The sequence below is a fragment of the Lacerta agilis genome, chromosome 3, assembly GCF_009819535.1.
Source record: "Lacerta agilis isolate rLacAgi1 chromosome 3, rLacAgi1.pri, whole genome shotgun sequence".
NCBI lineage: Eukaryota > Metazoa > Chordata > Lepidosauria > Squamata > Lacertidae > Lacerta > Lacerta agilis.
The window spans coordinates 114300449-114314104 of record NC_046314.1 but is presented as its reverse complement, the minus strand read 5'-3'; the positions used below and the strand labels follow the sequence as shown (position 1 = coordinate 114314104).

The window sequence follows — 13656 nt, the reverse complement described above, 5'->3', positions numbered from 1 at the left end:
AGAACACTGAGTGTCTGTTGGGGGAGAGGACCAGAAAACGGAAGTTGAGAGGCATGAGATGGAGAAAGCGGCTGGCTGGCTGGCTGGCTGGCTGGGACAAAGAATAGTAATGGATGGCAGATATAGCATGGTTGGTAGAGCACCAGGCTTTTAATCTCAGGGTCGTGAGTTTGAGCCCCACATTGGGCAAAAGATTCCTGCATTGCAGGGGGTTGGACTAGATGGCCCCCTGTGGTCCCTTCCCGTTCTAGGATTTGTATGATCCACGCACGACAGTATTCTGTTGCAGGCCCCTGCTTGTGCTTTCTGCGTTTCTCCACTCAGAAAAGGCTGTGGATTGTCCCTGGGATCTGCAAGCATAAAGCCCTCAGGTTCATCAGCAGCGGATCGTGCTCACAGACCACCTCCTACCACCCCCCACTGATGATTTTTCGGATGTACCCCCCTATGAACAAGGTGCATGTCCAAAAACGGGCTTAACCGCAGCAGAGAAGGTTCTGGAGCAGAAAGTCCAAGGCCTCCCATTGCCCCGGCCAAGTGTATGTTATTCTCCTGCAGGCTCCTGGCTCAGGAGGTGGTTGCTCCCTGCGGAGACGGGCCGCCCAGGGCTTTAGTTGCCTGCGTTAAACACAAGCAATTAGCTCTAAAGAGGGCAAGGGAGGCAAAGAGGCTGAAAACACGCAAACAAACTCCCAACAGCCGAGAGGCATCATCGTCGCCCCATCGGGACAGCCGGCCTCCGAGTGTGTGTGTTTGTGTGCAGTTATTGTGACAGGCAATTTGTGTACACACAACTCGCTCCTATAAATAGCACAGGACCAGCCTAGCGAGGCAACCTCTGACTCCGAGGAGCTCCGAGTCTGAAAGCAGGAACGGCAGCAGCTCCATGCTGAGTTGCACCCTGGGGTTCTTCGGAAAAAGCAGTTTGTTTAGACGCTTAAGAGGCACCCACTGTATCTAAGTCCAGCATCCTGCAGCATCCTACTGGGTGCCTGTGGGAAACCAGGAAAGGCAGGACCAGAGTGCAAGAGCGCTTTCCCCTCCTGCGGTTTCCAGCAATAGGTATTCCACATTGCTGCCTCCAACTGTGGATGCTGAGCTTTGCATCCTGGCCAGACGACATCGAGAGCCCTCCCCTCCTCTGTGAATTTGTCTCGCCCTCTCTTAAAGCCATCCAAGTGGGTGGACATCGCTGCCTCCTGTGGCAGGGAGTTCCACAGTTTAACTCTGCACTGCATGAATAAGTCCTTTCTTTTACCTGTCCTGAATCTCCCAAGGTTCAGCTTCATTGGAGGAATCCTGGTGCTCTGAGAGAGGGAGAAAAACTTTTTCTCTCTCCACTCCATCCGCAGTCAGTTAAAGGAAGTGGGCTCTGTTTCACCAGGCGATTAGAAGACTGAAGAGGGGCATTTTCAAAGGACTTTTCAAAGACTTAGGGCTCATGCACACACACACACCTCCATTTGCCCTACCGCTTTCACACGGGGAAACTCGCAGTTTGGCGCTGAATTGGAACAAACGAGAATCGGGTTTTCTTTGGATTGCCAATGAAGCTGAAAGTTGAAAGGTTCAGGGTGGATAGAACACAAGAGCAGGCCCTTTCTGCAGTGGCTCCCTGTTTGCTGAATGCTCTCCCCAAGGAGGTTCGGCTGGTGCCATCATCATCATCATCATCATCATCACTACTGCTACTGCTACTACAAAGCACAAACAACTGTCTCTCTTCCCTTCTTTTTAACCAATTGCATTTCTATCCCACTACTTTTTTTCTAACAGGCTCAAGGTTGCTTATGTGATTCTCTCCCCTCCATCATTTAATCCCCCCCCCCCGAAACAACCCTGTGAGGTTGGTTCGGCCGAGAGGCAGTGACTGGCCCCCAAGGTCCCCCAGTGACCTTTACGTCAAGTGGGGATTTGAACCCTGGTCTCCCAGCTCCTAGTCCGACACTCTAACCGCTACGCCACCCTGGCTTTCCTCCCAGAGACAGCATCTCTGAAACAGCTGTTGGCTGTCTCCAGGTTCAGGAGACCCTTCAGGATGTGGTTCGCCAGCCGCGTTCTGCAGCCAGGCTACACCGTTTCAAAAGGCCAGCTTTTCAGAATACAGTACTAAGCACACATACACAAAAACACGCATACTGAAGAGAGAACAGGCACACGTGCTTCTTCCTTCACCAAAGGCCCAGAAATAGCAACAGGATAAACACACACTCCATCCTTTCTGAATGACACACTCAGACCCAGGGGCAGAGGAAGGGGGGTGCAGGCTGTCCCGGGTGTCACCACTGAGGGGGGGTGACAAAATGCTGGGCGGCGCTCACTGCGAGGCCTGCAGCGTGCCCGAGCCACACATCTCTCCTGGGCTCCACGCTCCCCAAATGGTCCACCCACTGCCTCCCTCCCCAGCTGCAGGGCAACTAAGTGGGAGGAGGCAGGCAGACTCCGGAGGCCCCGCAGTGCTCCCCACTCCTATGGGTGGCTTGCCCCGCCCCTATGGGCAGCTTGCTCCGCCCCTGGGCGCGCCACCCCAGGCGCCCGAGCGGCTTCCTCCGCCTGCTGCTCAGACCTCCAAAGCCACCATTCACAGCTATGTTACAAACAACCCCTGCCTTGGTTGCAGAGAGGGCACAACGCCAAGCCACAGTGCAAGAATTTTAGCCACGGCTTGCCAGAAGCTTCTGAATCGGCAAGCCACAGTTTGTGACCACCCAGCGAGCAAGATTCTGGAAACCATGGTTTGAGGTGGTTTGGCGTTAAGGCACCTGTAGCCAACGTGATGCTGTCCAGGCGTTGCGGATGACAACTCCATTGTCCATACCAGCTGGGGATGATGGGAGATGTAGTACAACAACATCTGGAGCACACTGTATTGGCTAACCATGGTGTAAGGTGTTCAGGGGACCTGCGTCTTGCATACTAAGGCCTTTGGCACTCTGGTCCTTGAGCCACCCAGACTAGGCTCTGTAAGTCAGGTCACTGGCTGGTCACTGTGGGAAAACAGGATGAGAGTTTGCTATGATGCAGCAGGGCTCCCTTTACGCAGATCTGGTGGGGGAAATTCCCCACTGCGGGGGGGGGGGGGGGGCTGTATTTATTTATGAGAGATGTCATCCTGACCTCTAAAGAGTCTTGTCTGAAAGACACCTCCAGTTAAGTTTCCCAGTGGCTTGTGGTGAAATCCATAGAGCTCTTAACGACCTCATTTGTTTGTGACTGCAATTAGTTACTCTGGAAAGCACTCTCTCTTTTTTTTTTTAATGTATTTATTTGCTTGCTTCAGTGCGTCCAAATCCTTTATTCCCATCCATTGGAAAGAAGCTTCAAATCAACACAAGATAAACACACGAAAGTGTTAACACGTGAACTTTGCCCTTGCTTTACGTCTTGGAAGCAAATGTTCGCATGGCATTTAAAGAGCGGGACCATGACGGAAAAGGGGAGATAGTTAGGGACACACAAAGCTCTGAATATAGGCAGAATTCCTGTAATATCCACCCTTGCTGATTAAAAAACCTATCACCTCCGTAACGTGCCTGAGCAGAAAGAGAAGCAAAAGGGGATGGCATCCACCACCCTGCCGAAACATGTTGGTTGGATCTAACTACGTCATATTCATAACAGATCCACTCAAATCGAGGGACTTCTGTTAGTCATGCCCATTCAATTCAACTGGCCTCCAAATGGATACAGGTCTCTGTCTGCAAAGCCCTTCCCTGCCTGCACAAGTTAAATCACACACCGCCCCAAAAACCCTTTCCCTTTTGCTTAGCATTCCATGACAATCAGAGAACCGCAGAGCTGGAAGGGACCCCCAAGGGCCATCTAGTCCAACCCCCCGCAATGCAGGAATCCGAGCAGACTGCTTCGGAAGGCGGGGTGGGGGGGTGGGCTCTCAGGTTCTGTACTCACGTAGGTCATTCATTTCCCCCAATTTGGACCGAAGCTGGTGGGGTGTGTTTGTGTGCAATGCATCATAATTCAGTATTTCATTAGAAACAACAGGAGAGAGAAGGGTGGGCTTTGGAGAATGCCATGCGCACAACCACTTCCCAAGCCAGCAGCGGAAGCACACTCAAAGCAGAGTAAAGAGGAGTGTGCATACAGCGTCAGTTAAAGGGGGCTTTAAGCAGAGGCCAATTGGCTACCAACTAAATAATCTGGCACAGGGACGCGGGTGGCGCTGTGGGTTAAACCACAGAGCCTAGGGCTTGCTGATCAGAAGGTCGGCGGTTCAAATCCCAGCGACGGGCTGAGCTCCCGTTGCTCAGTCCCAGCTCCTGCCCACCTAGCAGTTTGAAAGCACGTCAAAGTGCAAGTAGATAAATAGGTACCACTCCGGCGGGAAGGTAAACGGCGTTTCCGTGCGCTGCTCTGGTTCACCAGAAGCGGCTTAGTCATTCTGGCCACATGACCCGGAAGCTGTACGCCGGCTCCCTCAGCCAGTAATGTGAGATGAGCGCCGCAACCCCAGAGTCGGACACGACTGGACCTAATGGTCAGGGGTCCCTTTACCTTTTAAGTAATCTGGCAAGGGGGGTGGATTGGATGGTCTCTGGGTTGCCTCCCCCCTGCAAATGCCGGCTACATGTTTCCTTACCTGCCACAGCAAATACCCTCCCAGGATAGATTCGTGACTCAGCTGCAGCTGCTTCTGCTGTGCTATGGTGACCCCCAGCACCAGGGTGTGGATGGCGCAGGAGACAGCCGAGATGAGGACGATGGGCGTGAGGCGCAAAGGGAGGGTGAGGAAGAAGGAGAAGACGAAGAAGGCCTGCCAGCCCACCGTGTCGCTGGCCTCGTGGTAGCGGGCGTAGTTCAGGCCCAGGTAGCAGAATATCTGGGCAACTATGAGGATCCACAGGACGTAGGGCATGAATTTGCGGGTGACGCGGTCCGGGAGGAGGTGGTACTTGCATAGGACAAAGAGGAGGATCTGGGCGGCCAGGCCCACCGAGGCCGCCAGGGTGGTGGGCAGCTTCTCCGCGGTGTAGACCACCGTGCACATGACGACGACGTAGCAGTCGAAGAGGGCGGCAAAGACCACCAAGACCAGCAGGGTCTCGTGGCGCTGCCTCCGGAAGTAGGTCTGGTAGAGGTTCTCCAGGGATTCCGGGGCGAACGTCAGGCGCATGAACCGCGGCAGGCAGAGGCAGGAGCCAGAGTTCCTCACCGTCACCTCGTGGGTGCGGCCTACCCCATGCTCGGGGTCAGACGGCAAGCTGACCGAGTAGTCCGCCGAGTACTCGGCCGAGTACTCAGGCTCGGAGAAGGCCCTGTTCCGAGGCATCCCGCTCGCTGTCGCCGGCCGTCAATCTGCAAAGAGGACCTGCTGACCAAAAGTTACCTCAGCGGTGGTCCAGCTTCCATTAAAAGCGGGACACGGGCAGGTCGCAAGGCGCGGAAACTTCCGGAGCAATTATTCAGCACCTCCTTCCAGGGCCAGTGTGAAGCGATATCTCTCACAGCCCAGCATGTGCAGACCCCTGGCAGAAAGAGAGAGGGAGGGGGGAACGCGTTGGTCACCCAAAATGCACGTGGCCTCCATTTTAATGCGAACCTCTGGCCTACCGCTGCAAACCCCCCCCCCCCCGGCAAGCAGCAGATTGCCACAAACTGGCTGCACCCAAAAGCACACTTCTCTTCGCTTGCATTCGAACCCCACCCAAATGAATGTTTTTGTGCTGAGAAAATTCACATGCAGGAAGGTGGGGAAACAGCTGGCCAAGCTCCAGAGGCACTTTCATCGAAAAACGGTTCAAGAAGCAGATGAGTCGAGGGACTGTTCCTGCAATGCCCTGAGGTCCGAAGAACTGGAACTACAAACCACCCCCTCAAATACAGAAGGGAGACAGGAAAGATGCTGGCAAATCTATCCCTATCGGCTTGGCTTAATAAGCAAAATTCTCGGGCAGATGTTGAACATGGCCTGCCCTGCTGGTTTCCACTGCCCCTCCAAGCGGCAAAGGTTTCGCCATCCAGATGTGGTTAGAAAAGGCAAGCAGGACTAGTGGTGAACAAGTTGGTCCCCAGGGGAGCACGCTCCCTTCCGTAAGAGCCAAGGGGCCTTCCGACCCCCCAATAAAATACTTGCGGGGGCCTGGCCTCCCCAAAGTTGATGGGCATTGCCATTCAAACGGTGTGTGTGATCGATTAAGCAGGGTGGGGCCTACTTGGGGCCCCCCAATATTTTATTCAGGTTGGCACCCCTGCACCCTTCCCCACCCTGCTGTCTCCCTCAGTTTCCCCACCGACCACCCCCTCCCCCAGCTTCCCTCCTCGCCCACAAAAGCCCCTTCTCCATCCTTACCATCTTCCCCAAGGGCTTGTCTCCAAGCCAAGTCTTCGGCTCAGGCCCCGTCAAAATGACCCGGAGGGCTGGCACAGCCGACCAGCTCTTCCCCACGGAGAGAGGGAGCGGCGGAGATGCGCGCAGGCTCCATTCACGCTTCCTCCTGCATCGCTTCCCCGCGAAATGGGGAGCTAGCGACGGAGCTGGCGTCCAGCAGAAGGGAAACCGACGCCGCCCCCTCTTTCTCGACTCCAAAACTTAAAGCAGCATCGTTCTCAAAGAGCCACGTTTCCTTTCGCAGCAGAACAGCCCGGCTCGGCTCTTTCAGGCTCCCTTGCGCATCGCATCCCTCGCCCTCCGTCCCTCTCCGCCCGGTTCTGCCTCGCTGGCGTCTCGGACCCCGGCGTCGACGGGTTGGCTCTGCCGGCTCCCCTGCCTTTCTCTCCGGCCTGGATAGGTTCTTCCCGTCGCCTAGAAGACCCGGGGAGCTCCTGGGGCGGGCGGCTGCGCCTGGCGCGCGTTGCAGGCGGAGGAGAAATGCGCGGATGGATGGAAAGAGAGGAAGGGAGGGAGAGAGAAATCTCCTCCCCAGCGCAACGCCAAAAGTGTGCGTGCGCGAGGCAAAAAATAATAAGGAGGAGGGAGAAGGAGGAGCAAAGCGAGGCCTCCGGGCGAGTGATCGCAGAGGGTGGAGAGAAGGAAAAACGAACTCAAACAAGTGCAAGGGGGAAGCCAGAGGCGCACGTGTGCGTGCGCCCGGGCGCAGCTGCAACTGATGGGAGGCGATTTCTCCCGCAGATAAAGGCAGAGGCAGCAGCGCCCAGTGGTTAGCGGCGGGGGGGGAGAGGTAGGGGCTCCCAAGGAACCCAGGCCAGACGATGCCGAACTAAGACTCTCCAGACCAGGAAGGGAGAGGAGGAGAGAGGAGATCGCCTTTCCCATCCAGCCAACGCGGGCTGCTTCGGGATGGGAGGGCGCCTATGCCGCAGTTGCAACGGCCTCGGGGCTCCGTCAAAGGAGGCTCCGCAGCCAAGGAAGACCCGCTGCAACAGGAGGAGCCGCTTTCGCCGCTCCCGCTGCTCTCCGGGCGGCCCGGCTTGGCCTCTCCCACGCTCCGCTCCGGGGCTGCGGAGTCTGGGAAAGGGAAGGAGCTGCCCAAATCCCACCCTCCGCCGGCCGCTTGCAGAGGTAACCCTTTGCGCCCCGCGCCCAGGAAGGATGCTCGGCGCTGGCGGGGTGCTGGTGGCCGGCCTTGGCTTCCTTGGGGGCTGAACGTAAGAAGAGCTTGCTGGATCAGGCAGCAGCGCCCAGTGGTTAGATGATGGTTCATCTAGCCCAGCATCTTGTTTTCCCAGCGGTCAAGCGGATACCTGTGTGAAATCCGCACGCAGCATTTGAGCAGAAGATCATTCCCTCCTGCAGCTGTCAACTCCCCCCCCCCTTTTTAAAGGAAATTCCCTTATTTCGAATAGGATTCCTCGCAAGAAAAGGGGGAAAGTTGACAGCTGTGCCCCCCTGTGATTTCCAACAACTGGAGGCAGAGCAAAGCAAATACAAAATATTCTGGTGAATTCGAATTACAAAATGCATTGTTGCCATTCTACCGCAACTTCAAATGGGGAGGGGAATATTATTCTAATAAATAGATGGGTTAACGGGATTATCATTTCATAAGAGTTTGGGTCAATAAACAAACCCAAATAACCAACACCATGCAATGTGGTTGTCACCGAGGAGTACAATAATATGAAGTGCTTTTATCACTTGATGGTGAGCATTTTCTCTTCTTCTTGTTACTATTATTTTGGGTTGCCATATGTCCGGCCGGAAAGCGCTGAAATTTCCTGGGGGAGAAAAACCTTCATTTCCTTTTCTTTTTTCACTTTCTGAAATATGGCAACCCTATATTGTTATACTTCATGGTGTCAGAAAGTATTTCTGCAGCCGCTGGGAAATCAAACGCTGCCAAAGAGAAGTGCTTTGTTCCTGCAGGTTTTCATGCTGCAATTTCACTCCAGTTTAAAACAAGGATATAAATTACCATAAAATGAATAAAAAGATTTATAACAAAAATAAAATAAATAGAACAAGGATATGAAATGTACTGGGTCTGACAAGTGGATGGCACCCCCCCAAAAAAAATATTATGTGACGGAAAGGAAACTGCCTGAAACCCAAGAAAGCTGTTGTCAGTCTGTGGAGTCAACACTGGGGCAGAATCATAGAACTGTACCGTTGGAAGGGACCCCAAGGCTCATCCATACCAACCCCCTGCAATGCAGGAATCTCAGCTAAAGCATCCATGACAGGCGGCCATTCAACCTGAAATATACTCGGAGTCAAGTGTGATTTCATACTCTATTCAGCTCATAGTAGTGAGGAATGCAGTTCCCCCAAAATGTCTGCTTATATACACTATTTACACAATGGGCGCCACATGATTGGCTAATTCCGGGATACTCCTTATGCCAATCGGGTTGCGGATTCACTTCCACCTGGAGCTGGATTGGGTGGCTCCTGCGGACCAATCAGACTGCTGCATTCTGAATCCTCTTGTTCTAGGACCAATCAGACTGCTGCAATTTGGATCCTATTCAACTCAGTACATAACACAACCTCTACTTAAAGACTTCCAAGGAAGGAGAGTTCACCACCTCTTCTGAGAGTCAGTTCCACTACCGAACAGTTCTTCCTGAAGTTTAGTCGGAATCTCCTTTCTTACAACTTTGGTTCGAGCCCTACCCTCCAGTGCATGAGAAAACAAGCTTATTCCCTCTTCCATGTGATAGCCCTTGAGATATTTGAAGATGGCTCTCCAATCTACTCTCAGTCTCCTCTTTTCCAAGCTAAACATACCCAGCTCCTTCAACCATTCCTCATAAGGCTTGGTTTCCACACCTTTGATCATCCTCTGCTCACTTTCCACTTTGTCAATACCCTGCTTAAATTGTGATGTTCAGAACTGGACACAGGACTCCAGGTGTGGCCTGACCAAGGCAGAACAGAGGGGGACTATTACTTCCCTTGATCGGGACACTTGACTTCTGTTGATGCAACCTAGAATGGAGTTCACCTTTTTTGCTGCTGCATCACACTGTTGTGTACACACTGTGCCTTTAAAGTACATATGAAGCACATTGTTTCCATCAAATATTCTGGGCACTGTAGTTTGTCAAGGGTTGCTGGGAATTTGCTAACTGGGGAAAGAGGAATAAGGGTAACTGACAGATAAATTAAAGAGGGTTGGAACTGCGCTTTACAAAATCAGCTTATTTTTAAATGCCATTTAAAATAACAGTCCCCCTTTAAAAGTAAACATGAAACCTTAAGGTGACGGTAACACATTTAAGAAGCAGGTGTCTTCTGGTTTCGTGACTGCTGTCACCATCTGCAGTGATCATGGAACCCAAGAACGTAAAATATCTCACTGCCTCCATTTCTTCCCCTTCTATTTGCCCATCACTTGCCAACAAAGGTCTGTATAGCTGAAGCTATGGTTTTCCCAGTAGTGATGTATGGAAGTGAGAGCTGGACCATAAGGCTGATCGCTGAAGAATTGATGCTTTTGAATTATGGTGCTGGAGGAGACTCAAAGAGTCCCATGGACTGCAAAAAGCTCAAAACTATCCATTCTGAAGGAAATCAGCCCTGAGTGCTCACTGGAAGGACAGATCCTGAAGTTGAGGCTCCAGTACTTTGGCCACCTCATGAGAAGAGAAGACTCTCTGGAAAAGACCCTGATGTTGGGAAAGATGGAGGGCACAAGGAGAAGGGGACGACAGAGGACGAGATGGTTGGACAGTGTTCTCAAAGCTACCAACATGAGTCTGAGCAAACTGCGGGAGGCAGTGGAAGACAGGAGTGCCTGGCGTGCTCTGGTCCATGGGGTCACGAAGAGTCGGACACGACTAAATTATTCAACAACAACAACAACAACACATTTACCGGTAAGTATAAAACAAAATAAAAAATAAAAAAATCTTTCCAGTAGTACCTTAGAGACTGTTTACCTTATTTTACCTTTGCAGCTAATAATAAACAAAGAGCATCTTTCTATTTTCATTACCTTATAAAGTGTGTCTGACTGGTTTTAAACCACATTTAAATCACCACGGTGATTGGGATACAGCGAAAGGTGTTGGCAAAGCAATAGAGCGCAGACATTTGGTGGCAGTGGTTGGAAGGTGAATAAGCCATGGTAAATAAAAGCTGGTTTTCCTCACATATCAAGAATAAAAGTGGGGCTGTCTCTCCACGCCAGGGTTTAGGATTAGGTACAAGAGGGCATTTATTAGGCCAAGCACTTTGTGGAGAAGGTGGCTTTGAGGAGGGGTTTGAAAGAAGTAATAGAGGCATGATGTGCAAGGCAGTTCCAGGTGTAAGGAGAGGAAAGAAAGGGATGTGTTTAAATAAAATAAAATCCTATCCTCACAGTGGCCCACCAGAGGATTGTAGCAACAGTAGAGCTTCGCCATGTTGGCTAGCCTTTAACTCCATGAATGGATGGTTGCTATCACTGCCTCCTGTGGGAGTGTGTTCCAAGGTTTAACTGCACTAGATGAAGAATCCCCATGACAGGGTGATCTCCTGTTGCTCTGTCCCTGCTTCTGCCAACCTAGCAGTTCAAAAGCACACCAGTGCAAGTAGATAAATAGGTACCGCCGCGGTGGGAAGGTAAATGGCATTTCCATGCGCTCTGGTTTCCGTCACGCTGTTCTGTTGCACCACAAGCGGTTTAGTCTTGCTGGCCACATGACCCGGAAGGCTGTATGTGGACAAATGCCGGCTCCTTTGGCCTGAAAGCGAGATGAGCGCCGCAACCTCATAGTCGCCTTTGACAGGACTTAACTGGCCAGGGTCCTTTATATTTTTATCCTCATGTGCTTCCAGACCAGGCACAGCTGGTTATCAATAAGATAGCTCATTCAGTAGAACATGTAGAGCACGAGACTCTTAATCTCAGAGTTGTGGGTTCTAGACCCACATTGGGCAAAATATTTCTGCATTGCAGGGGATTGGACTAGATGACTTTCCTTGGGGTCCCTTCCAACTCTACAATTCTATGAGTCTATGATTTTCAGGAAACTGCTGTGAAATTCGTATCCATCATTTATGAATTTGCAGTTCCTTGCTCTGTATTCAATAATACGCTTTCATATTACATTTGAATACATTTCGTATTACATTTCGTATTACAAATGAATACATTTCGGTATTCATACATTAGGAGTTATTTAACTCGTTTGCGTAACTTTTGTTCACCATACTATAGGAAACACAGATTTAAGTTGTTCAAAGGGATTAAACAGCTGGACCTCTCAAACGGGGGCAGATTAATAAACAAATCCAAAATCCTACATATGGCCTGAGTTTGCAGTTTGTTAAGGGCGTCTGGGAATCGTAAGTGTTGTATTTTAAATTGCTGCAGCTCTTAACCCACCCTGGGATCTCGGGGAAAAGGGTGGGCAATAAAATAGTAACTCCTCTTTCTCTAAACAAAATAAAAAATAAAATAAAAAATCCTTCCAGTAGCACCTTAGAGACCAACTAAGTTTGTTCTTGGTATGAGCTTTTGTGTGCATGCACACTTCTTCAGATACACAGATCCTCTTTCTCTTTGAAGGATAAACTACAGCGCCCAGAATTCTTTGAGGGTGGAAATGTGCTTTGAGTGTGTTTTAAAGCCTGTACACAGCCTAACATTGTCACTGAATGGGAAGAGCACTGGGTAGAAAAAGGGTCTCTGCCAGCAAGGGGAATGCTGACAAGGAAACAGGCCTATGCTGTATATTCTCCAAGCCCAATTCAGACACCTGCACAATAGCCTTTTCTAATCTCAGCCCACCCCTGCCACCTATTTGCCCCCTGAAAGTATTGCTGGAGTAGAGAGAAGGGGCAGAATTTGGCTTCGGGAGATGTGCCGGCTCCAAGGCCTTTTCCAACTGCATCTTACAACGGAACTCTGCAAACCTCCCTTTGAATTTTGCAAAAATAGAAGTCTAGTGGATTAGATAAGTCTATGAAGGAAGGAATAAGGGGGGGGAGGCGGATATTCAGCCCCTGTATATCGGCGGGGACCGGGTGGAGAGGGTGGCTGTATTCAAGTTTTTGGGAGTGACTATCGAGCAGGGTATGACTTGGAGCGCAAATACTACTGCTCTGGTAAAGAAGGCCCAGCAGAGAATTTATTTCCTCAGACTTTTAAAGAAGAACAATCTGAGTGAGAGACTGCTGGTGTCCTTCTACCGAGGCTCCATAGAGAGCATTCTTACATATTGTATTTGTGCTTGGTTTTCCAGCTGCACACTTCAGAAGTGTGCATGCACACGAAAGCTCATACCAAGAACAAACTCAGTTGGTCTCTAAGGTGCTACTGGAAAGAATTTTTTATTTTGTTTCGACTATGGCAGACCAACACGGCTACCCACCTGTAACTGTATAGGGAAGTTTTTTAAAAAAAATGTTTAATGTTTTATTATGTTTTTATATGTGTTGGAAGCCACCCAGAGTGACTGGGGCAACCCAGTTAAGATGTGTGGGGGGTGTAAATATTAAAATTATCATTATGGAATGGGACGTCCCTATTTTCATCGGAGAAAGGTTGGGAGGTATGTCATTCCATGGGTAGCAGGCCTCAGGCAAAGCCACATTGATAGGAGCTTTCACACTGACATGACGCTAACTCGCTGTAAAGTCTGGCCTTTTGGAGTCACATCGCGTCTGTGGTCGATGGGTAGTATCAGTGCTTTTGTTCTTTAAAAATGTTTAGGGGTACTCTCATTTTCCTAATCATATTGAAATACTGCCCCTCAATGAGGCCAAACGTTGATTCACAAAATGTTTAGGGGTATGCGTACCCCAGGGGAAAAAAACACTAGGTAGTATGAACCATACAAGAAAAAAACCCTGAGTTGAGAGAAGCCTGAACAGCGAACTAGGAAAGGAACAGTTTGATCCTTAAATCACCTCCAGTTAGTTATGGAGCTATACCATTGCTATCCATTTATGTCCATTTATGACCTCATGGCAAGTTGAACATTTGCTCTACTTTAAACTGATAAGTATTCGCTATCTGTGACCAGGGCCGTCTTAGGGAGATTGGCCGCCATGGTGCGGCGATCCCTCCGGCGCCCCCGGCGTGCTGCCTCTACGCCGCCTCCTGCGCTTGCTGCCCCTCGGGAGGGGGGGTGGGCAAGCGGGGGATGAGAGACGTGGTGCTGGAGCGGCACGGGGCTCTGCACGCCCTTCCAGTGCTCCCGGGATGGGAGGCGAGGGCGGGCAGCTCACAGCCCGCCTGGGAGTGGCATGGGCGGCAGCGGCTGCGCTGCCGGCGCGAGAGCGCCCAGCCACCAGCCCGCCCATGGGGG

At 51.1% G+C, this 13656-nt stretch overlaps 1 protein-coding gene across 2 annotated transcripts in view; it reads right to left on the bottom strand.

Moving 5' to 3' along the window:
* Window positions 1-6729, bottom strand: part of ADCY3 (adenylate cyclase 3) — a 78769-nt gene extending 72040 nt beyond the window's left edge. Inside the window, exons 1-2 of one of the 2 annotated variants that reach the window (XM_033145185.1) lie at window positions 6308-6729; window positions 4598-5483 (exon numbers count right to left, since the gene is read on the bottom strand). In XM_033145185.1, the coding sequence (XP_033001076.1) occupies window positions 4598-5287 (690 nt within the window). In that variant the 5' untranslated portion in view covers window positions 5288-5483; window positions 6308-6729. Of the gene's footprint in view, window positions 1-4597; window positions 5484-6307 lie in introns of those variants that run through there. The other variant, XM_033145186.1, reaches the window with a different exon arrangement.
* Window positions 6730-13656: the final 6927 nt, after the last annotated feature.